The following is a 10,858-nucleotide window of genomic DNA, read 5'->3' on the forward strand; positions in this document are numbered from 1 at the left end:
TTTATAGCAGCGCCCCTCCCTTCTGTGAAATGCAACTCACCTCTTTTTGTGGCATCGACACAAGTTTTGGGTTGTCTTCTGCCAAGTGCAAAGACGCGTCCAGCACCGGAAAGCTGACTGGGCTTTGTATTTAATACAACGGAAACAATGCAAACCGACAGCAAATGATGCCAGACACCCGCAGAGATCACTGGACAGGCGAGACAGACCGACGACTGCCTGCGTAAGGGTGTTTGTTTACATTGATGTCATAGACATTTTGTGCAGAATCGCTAAGTTGACTCTACTCCTGATGTCGCCAATGCAGTTCCCACCCACTATCACTCTCGACAGGTTCTGTGCACTCGGCGGCGTCGTCGACCCCTGCTTCGGACGATGCTTTTATAAGGCAGGGTAGTTCAGGAGCCTCGCGCAGATCTTCAGTCAACACCCAGACAGCAAACCGAGAATACGAGAATGGTTCAGCGGAGGCATTTGAGGAAGGGGAGGAGAATCGAGTTATATATGAGGATTTTACGACTATCGGTGGGAGAAGAAGCAGTTATCTTTTGCGTAAATGCATCCTGACGAGCCACCTGACCTTGTAGACTGGATGAAGGATCTCATGCGGGACCACCGACGACAGAACAGAGTGCGAGCTCGCCATCGACCTGGTTGGGACTGGTATCTGTACACATTATTTGATGCTACACAGTCCTGGATATTAGTCTCTATAATAGGTGGAGATCATGGTCGTTGAGCGCCCAGATTCTTTTGCAGACAGAGCGCTCATTTGTGTGCATACATCAGGCATATCGATTGGTTTACTAGCTGGTTGGATTGACGTGATTGCAGCTTGGCTTGGGGATATTAGGTTTGGATTTTGCAGGTTGGAATGGCACGTCAGTAAAAGCATTTGCTGCACAGGACAGTTTGATAAAGGTAGGAGCCGGTAAGCAATTCACTATCGAACATGTTGTTGGATTCTGATCCTCCTGTTAGATGGTTCATGCGATGACTGGTGGGACTGGAGTTACGTTGTCTTTGGATGGCGAAACCTTGCCTTCGTCAATTGGTTCTTTTACGTGGGACTTTCGGTTAGTCTAGCCCAGGCATATATTTTTTTCAACCCGATCTCAATCATTGCGGCCCCCTTTGGTTGCCAGGTTGCCTTTGCCACAGCTTGCGCTTTTGTGGTTATTCATTTGGCCCCTTACGCTGCGGGATCTGGGTCTGCTGAAGTCAAGACGATCCTTGGCGGATTTATCATAAAGGGGTTTCTGGGAATTAGAACTTTGATCGTCAAGGCAGCAGGACTGGTAAGTGGTGCGCATGGCGATGGGAAAGTGACAATTGCCGACATTTCTAAATGGGATCTCAGCCATTGATGGTAGCGTCAGGGCTAGCGGTCGGAAAAGAAGGGCCAATGATTCATGTCGCTTGCTGTGTGGCCAATGTGTTCCCGAGAATGTTTCCAAAGTATTGGCAAAATGAAGGTATGTGCTTTCCAGCCATGATGGTGCGTCTTCAATGCTAACAAACCCTTTGGAAAATACCGCGAAGCCAGGAAGCGGGAGATTTTGTCAGGTAAGGAGAACATGGCAACTTGAGCAATTCCCTGTAAAACAGATACTGTATGCTAATGGTATCCGGCATACAGCGGCGTCGGGAGCCGGGATCGCCGTTGCTTTTGGTGGTAAGACTTTTCAATGAATCCCTGAGTCGTAAGCATGATGGAGTGCTCATGTATCCTCAAGCACCGATTGGCGGCGTCCTATTCTCATTGGAGGTGATACTCTCTCATCTAAGACCACAATTCTTAACTAAATTATAACTGATCGTTATCATTAACTAAGGAATTGAGCTCGTTTTTCCCGGCGAAAACCATGGTCCGTAGCTTTTTTTGCGCCCTAGTCGCTACTGTCACTTTGCAGGTGCCTATTCCCGTCATTTTCCAGTTATATTTGATTGAATCCGAGTCTGACCGTGGTCTAGCTCGTGGACCCCTATCGCGGAAAACGCGTCTTGTACCAAGTCACGTATTCACGTCGATGGCACTTTTTCGAGATGATCTTTTTTATTCTTCTTGGGGTTTTCGGGGTACGTCATATGTCTTATAGACGATCGATGGGGAGAAAGCTCATACTGGGATATCATCAGGGCCTGTTAGGAGTCTTGCTGATTCGCGCGATTCGGCGAATGCAAGCTTTTCGGAAAAGTTCATGGTTAAAGCAAAATCCTCTCAGAGAAGTGGCGTCGATCGCGGCAGTGACTGCGGTGTTATGTTACTTCAACATATATACTAGGTAGGTTATGTCGCGTTTTTACGAACGGCAATACTCTCCCCGGCGGTTTATAACGGGTTCTTCTGAGTTAGAGTTGATAGTTCCGATCTTCTCGAAGGACTATTCCGTGAATGCGAAGAAGCTGACTTCCATGGGCTGTGCGAGTAAGAACTTCGTGATGACCAGCATAGTTGGTCGGAGGCTAAATCGCGCCTGTAGTCGAGCAGGACGAGGGAGAGTGGTCGCTCTTCTCATCACTGCATTGCTGATGAGGACAGTCTTGACGATTGTCACTTTTGGCGTCAAGGTAGTGTTGATAGATTTAATATGTGCGACAACCGTTTTGTTGACTTCCGTTCTTCAAGGTGCCCGCCGGAATCTTGTGAGTGAATTTCCTTCCGCTCCTTTAATGTCGAACGCACTTGCTCTGACATGCTTGTGCTAGCATTCCATCGATGATTTGCGGCGCTTTGTTCGGCCGCATCCTGGGGATCATTGTTCAGTCTTGGCAGAAGTAAGTTTTACCGGTGTCGTCATTTTGCTAATTTAGCGCGGCACTTAGAAAAAATCCTTTTAAGGGCCAACCCTAGCAATCCATTGTTCTATTCGTGTGAGCCAGATGTGGCGTGTGTCACTCCCGGGGTGTATGCGCTTTTAGGAGCTATCGGGGCTCTCGGAGGAGTGACAAGGATGACTAGTATGTGCCCCCATTTAGTTCTCGAGATCAAACATGGCGCATTCTGACATCTCGCCACCTCCGTCGACCAACGAAGTCTCGTTGACAGTTGTCATGTTTGAATTAACGGGAACCTTAAATTACATCGTCCCCTGCATGGTCACGCTTATGACAGCAAAGGTTGTGGGAGACTTGTTTGGAAAAGGTGGAATAGCCGAAATGCAGATTCGCATGAACAAGTATCCTTTCCTAGATCCCCGTCAAGATCAAGTCATTGGGCTTACGGCATCCGAAGTTATGACGCCTGCCGAGGAGCTGGTCTGTTTCGTGGGCAAGGGGTTGAAAGTAGAAGACGTAGGTGAGTGCTCGAGCATGGTCATGACCAAGATCTGCTCTTAGGACAAATCCAATGCAAATCTCTTCCGCAGAACGGGCGCTAGAGCAAGTGAAATATAAAGGGTTTCCAATTGTGCACAGTGTCGACGATCCCACGTTGGTTGGCTACCTATCTCGGGAAGATCTGAAATACGCATTAGGTATTACATGTCCCTATGTCGAATTTTTACGGAAATCCTACGGTAACACTCGATGACCCTCGTAGATAAGGCCAAGTCTCAACATACCATTAGTCCCAAAGCGCCGGTCTTCTTCGACGATACAGACAGCCTCGCATCCCGCCCTCCATGGCAACGTGCTCATTCTGGCTTTACCGTCGCTGAGAGCATTGTATCGCCCGTATTAGTGCGAGGAAGCTCTACAAGATCGCTTGATGGACAAGATGGAGATCGATGGCTACATTTGACAGGTTATATCGACCGGGTATGCTATGCTATGATTGCTGGCTACATTTTGCATATTTGTTGTGAGTGCAGAATCTAACTCCAGAAACAAAATATAGACTCCCTTGCAAGTGCATCCGAAGGTGTCAGTGGAGTTGGTCATGGTATGGGGAGTCTGTTAGACCCGCCCTTGCTTTGTAACACTGATGTTGGTTGTCCCTAGGATTTATTCAAGAAACTGGGGCTGCGGTACATCCTGGTAGTGCACATGGGCCGCCTCAAAGGGATTATAACCAAGAAAGACATCTTGATAGCAATGTATGGGGAGGATGAGAACGGAGGAGATTCCACTGCATCGATACCCATAGCAGATAGAGATGATTCTGGGCGATCAACACCGACAAGGCGCGGCGGGACCGCGGGGCAGTTTACAAGAGCACGCCGACTACGACGCGCAAGTGGGGGACCTTTCGGCAGTCAAGAATGGGCAGGAGGCGGAGCATCTGGAGAAACTCTGCCTCTGGTGGGAGTCGGGTCAGGAACAGATCGTGGAGATCCGGGGCAGGATATCATTGAATGATTCGAAAGTCTGTAATAATTGTATGATATATGCACAAAGGAAGAGGGCCACAGCTGCTACTTATACATATTGGACTCCACGTCTCTATGACTTTTGTCTGAGCCAAAACAATGAGCAATTGTCAGCTTTGCGAGCCAACTGAACTGCCGTGAAGTTCCAACTTACTTTTTTGCTTGATCTCGGGCCGCTTTGATTAATGGCACCAAATTTCGTAATGGATCGGCACTCTGCAAAAAAGGGTGCTACAGACGTAACAAGCATGCATTAAAATCTTTGCTCATATACTCCGACAATTGGAAAACGGATTTGGCCCTAATTCTTACCTTAAGAAGCTCGACGCTATTCGGCCGCTTTTCGGCATCGACCTCTAAGGAAACTCTCAAGAAATCTCTGAAAACCGGACTCAAATTTTCCGGGTTTTGCAAAGCGGGCGTTCCATTTGTTGCAATCAAATACAAGGCTCGCAAAGGATTCTCGTTCAGATATGGTGGTTCCCCTTCTACCATTTCGATGGCCATAATCCCCAAAGACCATATATCGACTTTGGGTCCATATTCCTTACGCGTTACGACCTCTGGTGCCATCCAATAAGGCGTCCCAACCATGGTGGTTCGCTTTGCTTGATCTTCGTTGAGTTGCGCGCAGAACCCGAAATCGGCTGTAAGGAAAAGGGCAATCAGTTAGTGTACAGGGAATGTCAAAGCAGCAGAAAAAAAAAACATACTCAGTTTAATTTGCCCATCCAAGCCGAGTAGCACGTTGTCGCTCTTGATATCTCTGTGGATAACACCTTTAGAGTGTAGGTGTGCAAGGCCTTCAAGAGTCTGGAAAACGAGAGGATGTCAGAGTTGCGGCGCATCCTTGACCATGGAGGGAAACTGAGACTTAGCCGCACCTCTTTGCAAACGGCAGCAATTTGGCCTTCAGTCATGAAGTTACTAGTCACGCAGTCGGTCAGAGATCCTCCTTCCATGTACTCCATGACAACCTATATTCGATCGCTGTATGAGTACAACAGAAGTTGCTGAGTTAAGAGGTGAGACCTACCCATAAATCGCCTTTCCACAAAAAGCTGTCAATGTAATTGACAATGTTTTTGTGTCGCGAATCCTTCATTACAAGGATCTCATTGATAATGAGGTCCTTTTTGGGTTGCTGCTCCAGATTCATTTGTTTAATTGCCACAGCACTATTCGAGCCCACTTGATATGCCGTAAAGACTCCTCCGGACGCTCTACAGGTAAATCTTTGTAAGGCCACGATCAAACATATAGCATTCATGGAAACGGGATGCTGACCCTTGTCCGATCTTCACCAAGTTTCGGTATAGCTTCGTCGGATCGGCCTGGTTACATATTGCCGTCAAGCGATCGATCACGTCGTCGGTTGTAGTTGTCGCTCTTTGTCGCGGTGGTCGTCCAACCGGCTTTGGTAGTGCTTCCTCCTCGGCTTCCGCCTCATCTTTCCTCCGGGGTAGGGGAGGTGAATGCACCTTACCATTTCCAACACTACCAGCACTGATTTTGGCGCCAGCAGGTACGACTGGTATAGTGTCTAGTGCTGGCTTTGGTGGGGCTTTCTTGACAGGTTTGGGTGAGGTGCGCGCTGACGAGGTTTGGGCAACTTGCTCGAACTGCTGCATTCGTTGTGCTACGGTACCTCGCTCAGGTTTAACGTCAAGAGGAGGCTCAATCACAGAGTCTGTATTGCCTATTTATGAATTAATTGTAAGAATGTCAGTTACCGGTTGATCGTTGATGTCGACGAAGACTTACGGGTGGGTTTAGGGGGAGGAATGCCTGATACCGAAGGGGGCCTCTCAGGTGCAATTGGTCTGATGTCCGTGGAATATATACTAAGTGTATGAGCGGGTCTGGCAGGGACAGGAGGTCTTCGCTTGGGTTCAGCGGTGTCCTTGGCCGGTAACTTTTGGCGAGTATTAAGTTTGGGACTGCCTTCCGGACTCGACTTCGGGGACGTGCCTGGGCTCTTGGCGCCAGCCATTCCACCCTTTCGAAGTTGAGGATTTGCTTGTTGTGCGTAAGGATTGTTGAACTTCGACCACACGTATTGGTCGCTCATCTTCGTCCCCCCTGACGTTTCAGAGTAGAATCCAATGATATCAATCACGGCCTGTGGGTTTGCTTGCTGCTCTGACTTGGAGATGCCTGCTTCCTGCAGAAGAATTTGCCATTCTTTTGGCAAGCCCTTTTTTTTTGTCAACTAATGTACATCAACCGAAAAAGATGTTCCAAGATGCTCACTGTAAATTCCCCAGTTTCCTGGTTATATCCCACATGGGTGAGGTGTACTGGGTTGTACGGCGAAGAGATTTCCATTCTGGTATCGTTGGAAAACATTCCTGTAGTTTCAAGTTATTGACGTGCTCAGCATTTTCTGCAGGAGGGAGCCAACATCGGTACCTTGTACAGAGCTCACAAAGTTATTCAAAAGACCTTTCATTCCACTGCCTTTGATCGCATCCTTCTCCGCAGACGTCCCCACCGAAGGGGATGTAGTAGCCAGAGATTGTGCAGTTGCTGTTGGAATTAATGTGTACTCTAACGAGTTACCCGAAAGCGGCGTTCCGGACATTCCTGTACCGATTCCTTCTGTTGAGCCACTTCGATTCATTGGCGTGGGGAACTTTGGGCCACGTAAATGTGTTGAAGTCGCTCCGGCAGAATGAGGAGGTGATGGGCGGGCAGGTGCTTTGCGGATTCGTTGCTGTTGAGGCGAGGAAGGAGCACTGGGTGAAGAGGACTGGGGAGGTGAGTGAGTGTCGTTAGCGGACCGGTGAGACGAGATGCTCGTCATAGATTGGCTCTTGGCAATTTCGCTTTTGGCAATGGAAGGTCGCGGCGGTACTACAGGACGGTAGTTTGGCGCGTTAGCGGATGCCAACGAACCCGGGGTACTAGACTTCGGAACAGTTGCAGAACGCTGTACAGCGGTATTCCCACTATCCATAGCAAATCCATAGTAAAGTCAGTGATGCAGCATGAGACGTCTGCACGACAGGATGGCACCCACCTGCCTCCGGATATACTCCCCAGGTTCGAAGATGTGCCTGACTGCTGTTCTTTAGGACGAGGCGGCAGTATCGAGTTGGAACGAGATGCAGGATTGCTCATGGCGGCGTGCCGCAAAGTTTTTCATAACCTTTTGTCGCAAAGTTGAAGGTCCCGGTGTTCTGATAGGCCCAGCAATGGAACCTGGTAGTTACTACCGATACGATTAAAAATATAGGAATGTTTTGTGGTTGTTTGCAGAGGAATCGCCGCTTTCGTCCCCTCAAATATTCAACGCTCACACACAATCGAGAAAATAGTGACTATATAGGCGTCACAACTGAACTCCAACGAAACCGAAACTGAGAGTGCTAGCGAGCACCGTACAAGGGCAGCCGGTCCGTTGCAAAGAATTTAAAAATGGGCAAAATGGGGGAAGGTGATGAGGGCTCGTTGGACTCGACTGTCGAACTTCCGGTCATTGTGTGCGTACCCTTTGTGTTACTTGCATCACGTGCTTAGCTTATGTAAGTGATGAAGGTGATCGTTCGTTCTTCTCGTCGTCGTTTTCCTACCCAGTGCAGGAGAGCATTAACGACTTTGTGACTGTGGCCTTGTATTCTACTATACTGTACATATGAAATTGCGCTGGCTGTTTCCTCTATAGTGAAGTCCATCTTACAAAAAATAACATTGCCGCATCTTCCTCTTTGGTTTGTTGGCAAGCTTAGCAGCTGCAACAAACAGCTCGTGCACACCTTCCCCCGTTCGTGCCGAAGTCTCAAAATACTTTGCTGCTTGAATTTCATGCGAGAGCTTCAGGCCTTCTTCATATGTGACTGGATGTGTCCCCATCCTTGCCAGGTCTGCAACCATCTCTGGCTGGTGCCGCAAATCCATCTTTGTTCCAACAAGGATTCGAGGGACATTGTGAAGAAAGTGATGAGTTTCAGGATGCCACTGTATACATGTATAAGATCCAACGTCAATATTAATCTTTGAGAGTGACGAGTTCATCGATGTTTCCTCACCTTTTCCCGGATTCCTTCGTAACTGTCTCGGTTGGTCACATCAAAGGCAAGTAAAACCTATGGATATCAAAGAAACATCTCAAATTTTAGGAGATCTTCCTGGGCTTTCTGATGGACCAATGTATTGCGACCTACCACATCGGTGTCTGGGTAGCTCAATGGTCGCAAACGATCGTAATCCTCCTGTCCCGCTGTATCCTATGAGGGCGCAGGTTGCCTGTCACTCAACTGGCGGCCATGCTCTGCAGCAATGCTATAAGGTCTCGATGCTTACCCATAAGCTCAATTCATACAATCTGTCTTTGGAGATGCACACTCTTGAAATGTAATTTTCAAAAATGGTGGGTACTGCACGATATGATCAGTTTCGGCTGGCTGTCCCCCACCATACGGACTTGGACTTACCGTATGCTTCCGGGAAAGGTTCACCAGACTGAACCATGAGCAATGATGTCTTCCCGCAAGCACCATCTCCCACGATCACGAGCTTCTTACGGTGCTTTCGAAGGGAATTGTCCATCACGTTGTATCTGTTCATTATACTGTAACCTTGTTAAACAGCGGCGACAGTTTGCTTGACAAAAATAAATTGGTCACAAAGATATTTGGAGATGAGGACCGGCAGTGCAAAAGACATCGAACTAGTGACCCAACTGGCCCTCAACGGGCCAGCTTATCTGATTAATACTCGGGCCATACATCAGCAATAAAAACAAGATTCTTTTGTGTATACATCTACAAAAGCCAGGTCATGCCGTTACATAAATGGTTGCTATCTCAGTACAAATATATCTACATTATTGATGTCACTGGAAGGCTACTGTTGCTTTGCTAGATTCAACCTTTCCTCCTGAACCAACAAATCCAGTACCTTGTGTATTGACGAATTACAGCTGGGTTCAGGTGTCAAAAGAATTGCACTGACTTGACAAGAAGCCTTACCTTCTCCACTCAGTTCAACAATATCCTTCTCTTTGCATTTCACTTCACATTGATGGCACTTTCGGGTTGGTTTTACAAACCTGCTGCAGCAGCCCTTACAAAATGTATGTCCACAGGTTTTGAGCACTTTCCAGGGTAAAGGTTGCAGGCAGTCAATAAAGGTAGAAATGACTCGGATTCCTCATCACCGCATGTTGACCATACCTACTATCTTGGACCCGTTCGTAAATGTCTTCAAGCATGCCGGACAGATATATTGATCTTCATTTCCTTTTGCCAGTGTGAATTTGACTTCAACGAGCTTCTTAACTCTGCATTTAACAGCGCCGACTCCTCCATTATTATCTAGGGGACAACAAGAAGAAAGACGGAGACTTACGTTACTGGATGATGCTTTTCACTAGCGGTGCACACGGTTTCCATTTTCGGAGCTTGTATTATGAGTGGTTTAGCATCGGGCGTTAATGACGGTATCCAAAAACTTGGAAGGCTTTTGTCTTTTGACTGCTCCTATATTATAGCGCTTTGTGCTAAGAAGTTTTAGGGTGGACCAGAGTTGAAACCAGACACCTACCATTGGCTTTTTAGTCCCCACTTCCCCAGAGGCATTTCGAGGATTACGTCCCTCACTATCATAGGTGTAGACAGTCCCCTCAGCCGTTGTAACAGGCGTATACACTACAAGCAATTATTCCAACTTTTAAGTTAGTCGCCCTGATGTCCAGGCGGTTCCCAGTTGACGGTGATATCATACCTTTGCCGCCTAGCAGTTTTTTGCCTTCTCCGATGTCTGTCGCCTCTCGCATCATTGACGGGAGGAATTGTGTTTGTGTTTGCTCAAACATAGTGAGCTCAGCTTCTTTCGCTGCCAGTTCCGTCTGACGCCGACTCTCCTACACCAATTGTTAAAGGCTAAACCCCTCCAGTATCGGACAAGGATGAACTCCTATTACTTCCTGCTGCTCCTGTTGCTCCTTGTATAACTTGAATTGGCGAGCGAGCTCCTTCTTCTGAGACAGAATATTTTCGTACATGCATTCCTAAAGGAAGAACGCATACGCAGTAGGGAATTTAGCAAAGGTCACTGCTTCCCGAGACTAGCAGAAAAGAAATCGTGATAAATCGCACCTTGCAAGACAAATGACCTTCAGTGCTACCGCAGGAAGGGAGAGGTCTGAGCAAATTGCAGTTCACCAGGCGACCCAGCTCAGAATGCTCACCAACAGAGGGGCTCTCGCGCCCGCTGCAAACAAAGGAAACAAGCATCGAAATTTCGCATGGAATCCCTGCCAAGACGTTGCTAGCCGCCCATGCAGGTTAAGACTCTTTTAGTAATTTTAGTCGGTGTGCTTAACTTTACCTTTTGGGTTCCATAATTTAACTTTGCCTTCTCCGCCTGCGTGAAGAAGGCAAGAGCAGTATTGTTCTTCGAATGCCTTTCTCAAGTAGCCCAATTAAACGGCATGCATTAACGGTTTGAAGATACTCCTTAGATCAGTTACCTCGACATTTGGAAATCGTTTTAAGATCTTGTCACCAGAGGTCCAAGGTAGATGCTTAGTTTTCGTCGCGCGT

The 10,858-nt window shown here is 47.7% G+C and overlaps 4 protein-coding genes across 4 annotated transcripts; 1 reads left to right on the plus strand and 3 right to left on the minus strand.

Annotated features, from left to right (window-relative positions):
- The first annotated feature begins 66 nt into the window (after window positions 1-66).
- SPPG_01343 (uncharacterized protein) lies at window positions 67-4,431 on the plus strand. The gene is made up of 23 exons (XM_016749662.1): window positions 67-223; window positions 308-525; window positions 588-719; window positions 790-921; window positions 982-1,076; window positions 1,146-1,298; window positions 1,361-1,475; window positions 1,543-1,566; window positions 1,640-1,675; window positions 1,737-1,768; window positions 1,836-1,913; window positions 1,975-2,079; window positions 2,140-2,285; window positions 2,357-2,428; window positions 2,484-2,571; window positions 2,630-2,646; window positions 2,710-2,778; window positions 2,843-2,961; window positions 3,038-3,298; window positions 3,369-3,476; window positions 3,542-3,759; window positions 3,839-3,883; window positions 3,943-4,431. Exons 1-23 carry the CDS (start codon window positions 165-167, stop codon window positions 4,297-4,299), a joined length of 2,679 nt encoding a protein of 892 aa, XP_016611928.1. The 5' UTR covers window positions 67-164; the 3' UTR covers window positions 4,300-4,431.
- On the minus strand, window positions 4,255-7,837 carry SPPG_01344 (STE/STE20/PAKA protein kinase). Its single transcript, XM_016749663.1, has 11 exons — window positions 7,333-7,837; window positions 6,723-7,261; window positions 6,564-6,661; window positions 6,075-6,507; window positions 5,598-6,009; window positions 5,347-5,533; window positions 5,195-5,287; window positions 5,024-5,123; window positions 4,623-4,957; window positions 4,465-4,541; window positions 4,255-4,396 (listed from the first exon to the last, which is right to left on the minus strand). The coding sequence occupies exons 1-11, from the start codon at window positions 7,431-7,433 to the stop codon at window positions 4,384-4,386; spliced, it is 2,388 nt and encodes a 795-aa protein (XP_016611929.1). The 5' UTR covers window positions 7,434-7,837; the 3' UTR covers window positions 4,255-4,383.
- A 69-nt stretch (window positions 7,838-7,906) lies between these two features.
- SPPG_01345 (small GTP-binding protein domain) lies at window positions 7,907-8,950 on the minus strand. Its single transcript, XM_016749664.1, has 5 exons — window positions 8,747-8,950; window positions 8,616-8,689; window positions 8,477-8,539; window positions 8,342-8,398; window positions 7,907-8,270 (listed from the first exon to the last, which is right to left on the minus strand). Exons 1-5 carry the CDS (start codon window positions 8,877-8,879, stop codon window positions 7,989-7,991), a joined length of 609 nt encoding a protein of 202 aa, XP_016611930.1. The 5' UTR covers window positions 8,880-8,950; the 3' UTR covers window positions 7,907-7,988.
- Window positions 8,951-9,041: 91 nt separating this feature from the next.
- On the minus strand, window positions 9,042-10,839 carry SPPG_01346 (uncharacterized protein). The gene is made up of 11 exons (XM_016749665.1): window positions 10,786-10,839; window positions 10,644-10,719; window positions 10,504-10,583; window positions 10,412-10,436; window positions 10,237-10,323; window positions 10,038-10,176; window positions 9,858-9,961; window positions 9,663-9,793; window positions 9,488-9,594; window positions 9,284-9,409; window positions 9,042-9,212 (listed from the first exon to the last, which is right to left on the minus strand). The coding sequence occupies exons 1-11, from the start codon at window positions 10,791-10,793 to the stop codon at window positions 9,148-9,150; spliced, it is 948 nt and encodes a 315-aa protein (XP_016611931.1). The 5' UTR covers window positions 10,794-10,839; the 3' UTR covers window positions 9,042-9,147.
- Window positions 10,840-10,858: the final 19 nt, after the last annotated feature.

The sequence above is a fragment of the Spizellomyces punctatus genome (genome assembly GCF_000182565.1).
Source record: "Spizellomyces punctatus DAOM BR117 chromosome Unknown supercont1.2, whole genome shotgun sequence".
NCBI classification, from domain to species: Eukaryota; Fungi; Chytridiomycota; class Chytridiomycetes; order Spizellomycetales; family Spizellomycetaceae; genus Spizellomyces; species Spizellomyces punctatus.